General features: G+C 40.4%; 1 protein-coding gene across 2 annotated transcripts in view; it reads left to right on the plus strand.

Moving 5' to 3' along the window:
* Nucleotides 1-6,089: 6,089 nt before the first annotated feature.
* The window catches only part of ATL1 (atlastin GTPase 1), a 68,788-nt gene continuing 62,607 nt past the window's right edge, over nt 6,090-12,270 (plus strand). The window contains exon 1 of one of the 2 annotated variants that reach the window (XM_070469105.1): nt 6,090-6,311. In XM_070469105.1, the coding sequence (XP_070325206.1) occupies nt 6,278-6,311 (34 nt within the window). In that variant the 5' untranslated portion in view covers nt 6,090-6,277. The remainder of the gene's footprint in view (nt 6,312-12,270) is intronic. The other variant, XM_070469104.1, reaches the window with a different exon arrangement.

Here is a 12,270-nt window from a genome sequence, read left to right on the forward strand (position 1 = left end):
ATTAATAAGTTGGCCATAACTTGGAGAGATCAGAAATAAGGAAGTCAGTGGGAGATATATTATGAATGGAGTATCAAAATTGGCTCACAGTGTGAAAATATCTGTGAACCATTTGACTGCCCACAAGGGGGCATCCATCCCAATAATCAGATATAAAAGATAATCTGTCCTGTGAATGTCAGTCAGCCTCTACCCAGTCACCCTAGTATTAGTTCAGTGGGGCCATGTGGCAATAGGAATGGAGCTAAAGGGAATTCGGTGGCATGGACTTCCACTTGCCAAGGGTAGTAAGGCTCCTGCCACTCTGCAGTATCTCGCTTTCTTATAGCAGAGTCACCTGCCTTTGCAGTGACCCCTGCTGTGCTGTGCTTGGTCATTCAGTCATGTGACTCTTTGCAGCCCCATCGCCAGAGGAGCCTGGCAGGCTCCAGTCCACGGGAATTCTCCAGGCAAGAATGCTGGAGTGAGTTGCCATGCCCTCCTCCAGGGGATCTTCCCAACCCAGGGATCAAACCCAGGTCTCCCACATTATAGGCGAATTCTTGACCATCTGAGCCACCAGGAAGGCCCAAGGATGCTAGAGTGGGTAGCCTATCCCTTCTCCAGGGGATCTTTCTGACCCAGGAATCCAACCGGGGTCTCCTGCATTGCAGGCAGATTCTTTACCAGCTGAGCTGCCACGGAAGCCCTGCAGTGACCCTTAGTAAGGTACTATTCCCTAGACAGACCAGTCAATTACCTGGTGGCAGTTTAATTAAACCAAATCCTTTTGATTATGAAGGGAAGAGCAATTTGTCCTCATGGGGTATCTATGTATATATGTACATCCCTATAGTATATATATACATAGTCCAGATACAGGCTTACTGACCCTTTAGGTACTGGGTGTTACGTTTTTTGAACCCAAAGATATGGTTCAAAGAAAGGTGGCAAAGAAGTAGGAGCAGGTACAATGAAAGTTAGTCTGTGTACTTTATGCAAGCCTTCCAGACCAGCTCAGGCCACCCCAGTATATACCTTTCCATTTGACAATGGAATTCTGCTGCCCCTGTTCAATTTATGAGTCATCAGCTAACACCCAGGACCTATAGTCATATATGTACATAGTCCAAATACAGGTTTACTGTCCCTGCTTGGGAAACTTCTACTAGTACCACAATTCATGGACTGTTTCATCACCATGTATCACAAACAACATTAAATTTGAGCAGGAAACTCATGGGAAGTAAGGCAATGGAGTCATGTCTGTGAAGTTAACTGATCTTACCTCAAACCCATCGCTTAGAAGCAGCTGGTATGATACCACAGAGGAAAGTTGTGCTGAAGGATCAATTGGCTGAGAGAGAACCCTTATGAGGATATGAGACAGGATTTAAGTCAGTATCCAATACATATTGCCATCTACCCCATATTCAGAATGCACAGTCCTAGGAACCAGAGACATGGAAACTCGATGGACATGAGTTTGCGTAAGCTCCAGGAGGTGATGATGGACAAGGAAGCCTGGTGTGCTGCAGTCCATGGGGTCACAGAGTTGGACCCAACTGAGTGACTGAACTGAACTGAGGAACCAGGGGGTAGAAGTAAGTGATTATTAGGAATTATTATTATTCCTAATAATTCAGTTGAAGAATTTTTGTCTATACAACTTTGACTCTAAAACATTGGGTGTGATGGATCTGAAGGCCCTAGTGCCCAGAGGACAGATACTTTCCCCAGGTAACCGAGTCACAGTTCCATTAAATAGGAAGCTTTTTTTGGCTTAATAATATTCCATTGTATGGATATACCACATTTTTTTATCCATTGATGGTTATTGGCATTTAGGTTGATTCTACCTTTTGGCTACTAAAAGCAATGCTCTTAGAACATCCCTGTGCAAGTTAGAGGCATATATCTATGAGTGGAATTGCTGGGCCATACGGTAACTCTAAATTTTGAGAAGCTGCCAGACTGTTTCCCGAAGTGGCTATATTCCCACCAGCAGTGTCAGTTTCACCAACACTTTTTATTGTCTTTCTTTCTGATTATAGTCATCCTGGTCGGTCTGAAGTGATATCTCATTGCAGTTGTTTAAATTTTGATTTGCATTTCCCTAGTGACTGAAAACGTTAAATCGTCTTTTCATGTGCCTGTTGGCCATTTGTATGTCCTCTATGGAGAAATGTCTATTTAGATCATCTGCCCATTTTTTAAAAATTCTGTTATTTGTATTTTTACTGTATCATACTGATACCTCAGATTCCAGTTCAACACCACAGGGTTCTCCTTCCCCTTTCCTTATTATAACTTCATCTCCAAAAGCAAGAAATCTGGTTCTGATTATGCACCATGTACTTACTCAATTCTAGAGAATACACAAATAACTTCAGAATTGCTAACCTACATATGTCCTGGAAGAAAATTAAATTATGAGCTAAAGAACAATGCTTGTGTACAGTTTTTGTCTTCAGTCTTGTAGCATACAATCAAAATACTATTTTCTATAGCTCTTCAGGTTTAGAAAATGCTTCAGTGTAGTTATGTTATTCACCTGTAATATAGTTAGGTTCATGTTTTTTTTTTTAACTATTTGTAATTCCACTTTGAGTTCCTTCCACTCCTTTGCCCATATCCTGATTGATTTTAGTTATTTATTTTGGAGAATGTGAACCATTACCATGGTTCCAATAGTGCCGGCTACATAAAAAGGTTACACTTAGAGAAGTAGCAGCCCTCCTAATCCTTCCCACCTTGTTCCCATTCTCCCACTGCTTCCATCCTATTCCCACCTGTCTCCTGTAGATAACGGATCTCATTTTTTCTGGTTTACCCTGTATTGCACAGATGAACAGATATATTTTTTAATATCCTTTTCTTTCTTACATGGTAGCTAGAATATTTGCACTTTGTTTTTTTTTTTTCATTTGACAGTGTATTATTCTGGAAATCCGTATATATCAATTCGTAAAGATCTCCCTTTTTTTAAAAATACTTATTTATTTTTGGATGTGCTGGGTCTTTGTTGCTGTGCATGGGCTGTTCTCTAATTGCAACACACGGGGCTACTCTCTCGTTGTGATGCATGGGCTTCTCACTGCGTGGCTTCTCTTGTTGTGGCGCACAGGCTGTAGGCTTGTGGGCTTCAGCAGTTGTGGTGCTGGGGCCCAACTGCTCCAAGGCCTGTGGGATCTTCCTGGGCCAGGGATTAAACCTGTGTCCCCTGCTTTGGCAGGTGAGTCCCTAACCACTGGAACACTAGGGAAGCCCCTGTATTCTTTCCTATAGCTGCATAGTTTTCCATTCTGCGAAGGAAATGGCAACCCACTCCAGTATTCTTGCCTGGAGAACTCCATGGACAAAGGAGCCTGGCAGGCTACAGTCCATGGAGTCACAAAGAGTCAGAAACAACTGAGTGGCTATCACTCATATTCTCCTATATGTGGGCACTTAGGTTATTTCCAATACATTACAATAACAAAAAATGCTTCAATAAATTACTCTGTATGTATTTTCATACTGTTGGAGGTCTTTCTTTAAAGTAGATTAAACTTAACAGTTTTGAAAAATAAACATGTTCTAACAATGTCCACTGAAAGAGTCTAGAAACAGTGAAATTCCAGCTAGCAGTGAGCACAGCTAGCACTCAGATCTTGGTTTCTAAATTCCTTTTCTCATTAAAAGCAGCCAGAGTTTCTTGGAGGAACTCATTCTGAGGCAGGAAAAATACCAGGGAAACGAAACATTTTCTTGTGCCAGAAAACAAGGGAAATGATGAAAGACAAATAGGACATGTTACAAGGAGACAGTTGTTAACTTGAAGGGGCTACCATTGGTCAAATTTAGGGCAATTTGAGCATTACAAAGAATAATGATGGTAAATTAGAGTAAAGTTTTTCTTTAGATTTCATGAATCCAGGAAGTGGATAGTGGTACGTAACATACAAAGGTGGGAGAGGAAACGCCAGCTATTAAATGTAAAATGCAGAAGAAATGGTATTTTAAAATCTGAAGTTGATTTAGGCAAGGATGTCAGTGGATGCTAAAAACCATTGAATACAAAGTTCTTGGCCAAGACATTCACGCAGTCTCAAGTATTATCTTACAGATTACTTATTAACAACAGAAAAAAAGGGTTTTTTAAAAAATAAATCCCTTCTTCAATTAGGAATAGATGTTGAATTGTATATATAACTTTTGTGGGTAGAATCTACTGTACTCTTTTGTTTTGGTTTTTTAAAAATACTTATATATTTGGCTGTGCTGAGTCTCAGTTGCAGCACTCGGGATCTTTCAGTTGCGGCATATGGGATCGAGTTCCCTGACCAGGGATGGAACCCAGGCCCCCTGCATTGGGAGTGCAGAGTCATAGCCCCTGGACCACCAGGGAAGTCCCTACTGTACTCCTTTTTAATGGGATTCACTTGAGAGGGATTATCAGGCTGGAATGTGAACTGAGAATTATAATAGATATAAGAAAAGGAGAACATGCTTGTTTTTGTTTAATGAATGTGGTTTGTAGGTACGGGGTGAGATAATTTCTGTCATCCTATATTGTCTCATTAGTGTTTATGGAATGCAACTCTATTGAAGACAGTCCCTTTTAAAACCATGATGTAAACTTGGTTTATAGTGTTCTGAGGTCATAGAACAATTAACTGAAATAGGATTGCATGAGATTTGGCAATGGTGAGTGAGAGAGTTTGGTCCTTGACATACTGATTTTGAAGTGTCAGTAGGAAAACAAAGTGAAGATGACCTTAGGCACTTACAGACTCAGCCCTGAAATGATGATTTTCTTTCCTCAAGAAAGCTTAAGACTGGATGAATAGATTTGGGAATCAATAGCATGGATGGAGATCCTGTCTGAAACCATCATATAGTAAATTACATTGAGGGAACACAGTGAAGAGTTGCTTATAATGAGGGAATAAACAGAGATCTAGGATGTGATAATTAAGAAGTTAGCAGTAATCTCCCAGGCAGAACTGATCTGTGTAGAGTATGGTCAACAGTCAAATTCAGGAGAAAAGTGAGTGAAGAGGTGAGGAATGGGATGACAGTATCTTAAGGGTCAGGTAACATGAAGGAACAGTGTTTCTAGGATGCTGAAAATTAAATTGATGGGTAAAAAGGAAGGAACTTGTGAAAAGAGAGTGATTGAGAATATTTTTTAAAGTATTTATTGCCTTTTGCTTTCTGTTCAAAATTGTTAGCAACTTTATTGCCAAGGCTCTTCCATAATATGATGTATGACTTAGAATATTTGTCAATGTAACTCCATATGATAGTTCTGTAAACCGAGTGGGAATTTTGTCCGTTAGACATGGAGTTAGTTACAGATTATGATAAATCTCCAGCTTTTGTCTTTATCTTGTTTTTTTAGTTTTTGGGATTTTTTTTGGCTGCATGTGGGATCTTTGTTCCCTAACCAAGGATTGAACCTGTACTCCCTGCATTGCAGGCATAGGTCTTAACCACTAGACTGCCAGGGAAGTCCAGCTTGAGAGGTTTTAACATGGTGGTTTAGTCGCTAAGTCATGTCCGACTCCTGGTGACTCCATGGACTGTAGCCTGCCAGGTTCCTCTGTCCATGGGATTTTCCAGGCAAGAATACTGGAGTGGGTTGCCATTTCCTTCTTCAAGTCTTGATCTTCTTAATCTAAGTATGCTATCCCAGTTTTAAAAGACAGGCCTGTTCAGTATACAGGTACAAAAATGCATGATACCCTATTTATTATTGTGACCTTGCCTTTAAATTAGGAAGGAAATGGTGCCTGATAGATAAATGCTGATTATTTCAATTTTTCAGCTATGTAAATGTTGCCAGCATATTTCTACTAATATGTAACTGGTCGAGAAAACAGGTATTTGAACATGCAGAATCATGCAGTATCTTGGTCTGTGTATTTCTGACTGTATAATGCTGTTAAGTTCCTTGAGAGTGTGTAAGGGGGTGCTGTTTATTTGTATGTGTTTTTCATCGAAAATGTTGCAGTACATCGTCTGTCACTGACTTCAGACTCTGGGGGTGGGCCAAGGTAGGGAGGGTGTGACGCTGGTTTTTGTGTGAACTCCGGCTTGTGATGCTGAGCTTGGTTCATCCGCTTTCTCCTCCCTTTCCCCCACCCCTGCCCTCCCCACTCCTTCCCACCAGCGCCACAGCAACATCCTCAGAGTCTGAGGGAACTGCGCCCAGCCCAGCGAGGGCACAGAGCTTCTCGCCGCCAGCAGCCTGCAGCCGGGAGAGGAGCGAGAGCCCGGACAGTGCCTCGCCGCCACCAGTGCCCGGACCACCATGGCCAAGAACCGCAGGGACAGAAACAGTTGGGGTGAGTCGCGTATGATGACTTCTGCAGCCTGCACAGGGGCTGGCCCTCCGCTTTCGGCTTCTGGAAACGAGGAGGGCCGAGGGCTGCTCGGCGCCAGCGTCTAGGGCTGGGACGTGGCCACAGCCGAGCGGCTCCCTGTTGGGCGGGAGGAACCGTGGCCAAGCGGTACCCATGGAAGCAGCATCTCTCTGGCAGTGGAGCGAAGGGGCCAAGGGGCGAAGGCTGCAGCTACACGCAGGCCGCAGACTCCAGCCTTTCCCCCACCCCCACCCCGCATCCTCCTCCCAGCATTTGGACAGCACCCACCCGGTCGCCTCTGGGGGGCTCATGCTTTGGCTTTAGCTAAAGGAGGTTGGCAGGAAGGGGTGAGGCCGGGCAGGGGACTGTGGTGAGGGCCGTGGAGTGGAGAGCCCCCACCCCTTCCCCACGAGCTGCGAACTCGCAGGGCTTGGACTCCTGGCCGGCGGCAGCTTTGGAACAATGAGGCGGAGCGCGCCGGGACCAGGTCGGGGCGTTGCAGACACGAGCAGCGCGGCGGGAGAAGGGGCGCCGCTTGGGAATCCCACAGCACCGCAGCACTCCTTTTCATTAGGGGGTTGGGTGGGGAATTTGGGAGAAAGGGGGGCAAAGTTGTGGTTTCCAGCCTTCTGCCCCACCCCAACCTGGTGCCCCATTCAGGCCAGCGTTAAGGGTGGCATTGTTCTTGGGTTTTACCTTTTGGAGATATCGGGCTCATGATTCAGCACCAGGCCGAGGGGAGGGGGAAGGAGAGACTAGGCCCAGGGGGTTCAAGCTGCCGCGAGTGGGTGGGCGGCGCTCACGCAGGCGGAGAAGAGAGAGTGCAGTGATTCAGGAGAAATCGCGGCCCCGCCCGCTCTGCTGCTCCAGACTCCGTAGTGTGGGCAGGTTGGGCTGCTTTTTCCTCTTCGGGCTCCCGACTTCTTCCAGTCACAGTGCCAAACTCACTGCCGTCTTCGGGCATTTTCTTATCAGCACCAGAGCAGACCTCAGACCACTCTGGCATAGTGGATAGAGGAATAGTGTTTGTTCATTAGCTTTGAATTGTTATTTGGAAAGTTAACATCCACTAGGAGTTCAGAGCTTTTTCATTGATTTTCTTCAGTGTCTCTGACAGCTCTTCTATAACTCTCCATCATATTGTGAGGTATAAATTTACATTTTAATTAGTTTTTTTGGTTATCTTTTATGAAAATTGTATATCTTTCGTCAAAAGATCCTATTTTCTCTTGCCTCTGATTGGTCACAGGACCAATTTAACTCCCAAATAAGTGAAGTCTACGTTTGAGAGGTTATCAGAGGTTTATGGTAGATGTGGGGAGTTGGAGCAGGGATATCTGTCTTTAGTTGTCTGAGTTTAAGAGAAAGCGGTTCCATTTTCTGATATCTGATATCACCAAATCCCAGTTTTAGTAGCCATGACTATTGCAATGGCAGCTTTTTGTTTGCTTCTTCTGAAATGTGGGTAAACTTTTTCAGAATACCCCTTCTCCCTTTCCCTTGGCCTCCAAAGTAGGAATTTCTTGAATACTCACAGTTAAGGTGTATATGTTCAAGTCAATTTTGGTCTTAATCTCTGTACACTCTTGACTTAACCCTATTAAGAGACAGGCATGTGAAAATTTATTCTGATGACTAAAACTTTTCTTCTTCAGAAAGAAAAATTGGATCATCATTTTTCAGTGTTTCCTTTGGTTACAAATTTCTCACACAGTGTTTTTTTCTTTCTTAGGAATGTGGTTCTCAAATGGGATTTGCATAAAAATCACATTGGGAACTTATTAGAAATGCAGATTCCCACATCTTCCAGCCAGAGCTTTTGAATCTGTCTGAAATAAGGTCTAGGAATATGCCTTTTAATTAGCATTTTAGGTTATTGAGAAGCAGATCATCTTTGGATGTTACTTTGAGAAATACTGTCCTATTTACGATTTACGTTTGATTGAAACATATTCCAGACAGTTTATCCAGAATCCGAAGAGTTTTGAGTCAAGTGATGAATTAAAAAAAGAAACACCATAGTCACTATGTGTTCACCTGAGATTTCACAAAAAGAGATAGTGGAATTGTGGACTCTTATCTTTATGTTATGTAGAAATGCTTTACTACTTAGATATTTCTTTGCTCTAAAGTGTACGTGGCATGACTTCGAAAACGTAGCATATGAAGTAGGAGATATGAGTCTTTGGAAAATATGTTAGCCATGTCTGCCTTGATTCCATTTTATCACCAGTGTCTAGTACAATGCCTAACATAATAGGCATTTAATAATAATAATAACATCATTGAGCTAATATCACATGAAGTAGGTATTATAGTCCTCATTTACATATTAAAAGGCAAATAATAGAGCTAGGACTCCAATTCTGGCAGTTTGACTTCGGATCCTTTTGTCATCAGCAGTATTTTGCTGAATGGATAATATTTTCTGCATTGTATAGAATTGCAGTTTTCAAGACCCATTCATCTGCATCACTGTATTTGATCTTTAGCCTCTTAAGATGTCAAAATGTAGTCCCTGTTTACAGATTAAAAAACTGAGTCTTAGGTAGGTTAAATAACTTGATGAAAGTCATATAATATTTAGTATGTTTAAAAACTGAGATTAGAACCTAGAGTTGTCTTATATATTCTATATCATAATGCTTCGGAATGGTTTCTATGTATAATGGAGCATGGTATGAAGGCAATAGAGAAGACAGGCCCTCATAGAAAGCAGAGGTCTCTGATGAGAAAAAAACACAGGTGACAGTTTAGAAAAGAAGACAGTAAACTGATCTTATCATCTAGCTAAATACATATTTTTCAGACAAATTAGAAATCATGGGGCAGAGGGGAAAGGTCAACTATCCGGAATTGGAAAATACAGGATTTCCAAGAAAAGTATAAGAGCGATACTTGCAAAATGTGTACAGGGAACCTAAAATTTAGATAAGGACCCTGTCGAACCAGTAACAGATATTATTTTTGTCTGAGTGATCAGAGACCTGTTAGATCCTTATTAGGGTCATGCTGCTGCTGCTGCTAAGTCATTTCAGTTGTGTCTGACTCTGTGCGACCCCATAGACAGCAGCCCACTAGGCTCCTCTGTCCCTGGGATTCTCCAGGCAAGAATACTGGAGGGTCATGGAGGCTAGAAAACAGAAACACATCTCTGCTGATGCCCAGAGTTGGGTGGTGTTTGAGGATCATACCCATACGTATAAGGGAAGCAAGTCTGTGCTTCCAAAACTGAGAATCCCACCACTTGTACCTGAATCTATACTGAACTAGAAGTTTGTATAAATAAGTGAATTCATAAAACATAGGCATTATTATCCTTATTTTTGTATATAAGGAATCTGAGATTCAGAGAGCATAACTTACCAGAGGTTGAATAATTTATGTTACAGATCTAGGATTTAAATTTAGCGTTGTTTACCTGGTCTGTGTGATAAAGATAAGGAATTAAAATAGAATGCCGGTAGGTGCCACAACAAACCTGTGTAGGATTAAGCTAGTATAATAAATCAATGCTCTATAAACTTGATCTCCCTGAACTAGAAAAGAAGGCAAAGAATATGCTAGCGTGGAAGATAAAGGAGACAGATGAATATCAGAAACAGTAGCCCAGAAAGCAGTCTTTCGGGTTGGGCTTAGAGTTTAAGTACTCTCAGAAACAAAACAGAAGTATATTCATTGTTTGTTTTTGTTAATTACAGCTGCTTAAAAACTTGAGATGCCACATGGAAATTTGAGTTTTCTGTATTGTAACAAACTGTCAGTGCAATATTACTTTAGAAGAAGAATATTTGCACAAAAGTGTCAGCTTTTCCTGCCTCTTTAAATAAACTCAGCCTCACATTAAGTATGTTGGTGGTGGTTTAGTCGCTAAGTTGTGTCCAACTCTTGCAACCTCATGGACTGCAGCCTGCCAGGCTCCTCTGTCCATGGGATTCTCTAGGCAAGAATACTGGAATGGGTTGCCATTTCCTTCTCCACGTATTAAGTATAGGAAATGTCTATTTGTTGAAAATTAATTTTTAGGTTTTTTTTATTTAAGGAAAGGTTAAAAAAAATCTTGATTATAATAATTTCCAGATCTTTCTTTTCCAATTGGCTGTATTCTGTTTTTCTTGAAATGAGACTCTGTGTGTACTTACCTCATTTTCTATATACCTTTTCCTCCTGAAACAAAATAAAATTTCTGTTGGATCATATATGTTCTTCTCCTACAGATTCTCCCTTCCACATTATTCTGACTTAATTTGCCTTCCCTATATCTTTTTTCATATACATTTATATAGAGAGTTATACTTTATTTTTTTATATATAAAAGTATATTATATACTTTTTAACATATATATTATACTTTATATCTGCTTATCTTGTCTTGATGGCTCTTGGGTTATATCTTTGTTCCATTTCAAACTCTGTAGCCTTTATCTTCAGAAACCAGTGACTAGACTGTAAGTATAACCTGTGATCATCAGGAAAAGGAGTGTGAGAAATTTTAGTAAGAAAAAAATAGTTGGATATTTTAAAATTTGGAGGCTCTTTTACATAAAAATTATTCTATTAAAATATCTGTATATACAAAAGAAAAATGAAACATAGATGTTCAGTTTTAAAAAGTGTAACAGTGAATCCCCCCTCCCAAGCTGAAAAAATAGAACTTTATCAGTATTTTAACACTACCTGTTGGCTGCTCCCTGATGGCAATATCTCCTTATAAATGCTTTCATAAATTTGGTGTTTCCTATTTCCTGATCATTTTATATCAGGAATTTACATATATATATGTATATTTTGTGTATGTATTTTTATATATAACATATCTATCACTAAATAATGTATTAGCTTTACATTTTAAAGAACCTAAAATAAATGAAATTTAAGTATATTTTTTCCACAAAGTATTTTGTTTACTTATAATCCCCACACTTGGTATTATAATAGGTGTGAAATTATATCTCACTGTGGTTTTGTCAGGCGAGTGTATGCTCAGTTCTTTGTCTCGTCACAACAAAGATTTGGAGTGACGGTTTGAATCTGTGTGTACTGATTATCAGTGAGGTGTGAGTATATTTTCATACATCTATTAACCATTAACATTTCCTTCTCTATACCTGTTTGCCCTTTGCCAATCTTTTGTCAGGTTATGTTTTTCTTCCTTTTTCTATGTAAGTCCTTTGTTGTTTATTTGTCCTTTGCTACCTTGTGATGTGACTTTGCTCTCTCGATGGTATATTTTAGTAAACAAGTTTCATATTTAAAAATAGTCAAGTTAATATTTTCCTCATTATGGTTTGTGCTCTTTGTATTTTAAGAAATCTTTCTCTATCTCAAAGTTATGCAATTTTCTCCTATAATATTTGGTTTTAAAATTTTGCATGTCTCTTTCATTTTTTAAATTGTGGTAAAATGCACACAACATAAAATTCACCGTCTTAACCACTTTCAAGTGTACAGTTCAGTGGTACTAAGTTGTTGTGCCACCTCCACCACCATCCATCTCCAGAGTTCTTTGCATCTTGCAAAGCATCTGTATCCACTAAATATTAACTCCTCATTCCTTCTCTCCCCAGCTCCTGGCAACCACCATTCTGCTTTCTGCCTCTATGATTGTTGACTACTCTAAGTATCTAAGTGGAATCAAGTATTTATCTTTTTATGAGTGGGTTATTTCACTTAGCATAGTGTCCTCAAGTTTTATCCACGTTGTAGCATATGTCAGAATTTTCTTCCTTTTCAAAACTGAGTAAGTAATGTTTCATTTGGGACTTCCCTGGTAGCGAATCTTCCTGCAATGCCGGAGACCCTGGTTCGATTTCATTGACTATATATATCACATTTTGATTATCCATTCATTTGTTGGGAAGCACTTGTGTTGCTTCCACATTTTATCATTTGTAAATAATGCTGTTGTGAACGTGGGTGTTTATATATCTCTTTGAGACCC

Source organism: Odocoileus virginianus, chromosome 6 (genome assembly GCF_023699985.2).
Source record: "Odocoileus virginianus isolate 20LAN1187 ecotype Illinois chromosome 6, Ovbor_1.2, whole genome shotgun sequence".
Lineage (NCBI taxonomy): Eukaryota > Metazoa > Chordata > Mammalia > Artiodactyla > Cervidae > Odocoileus > Odocoileus virginianus.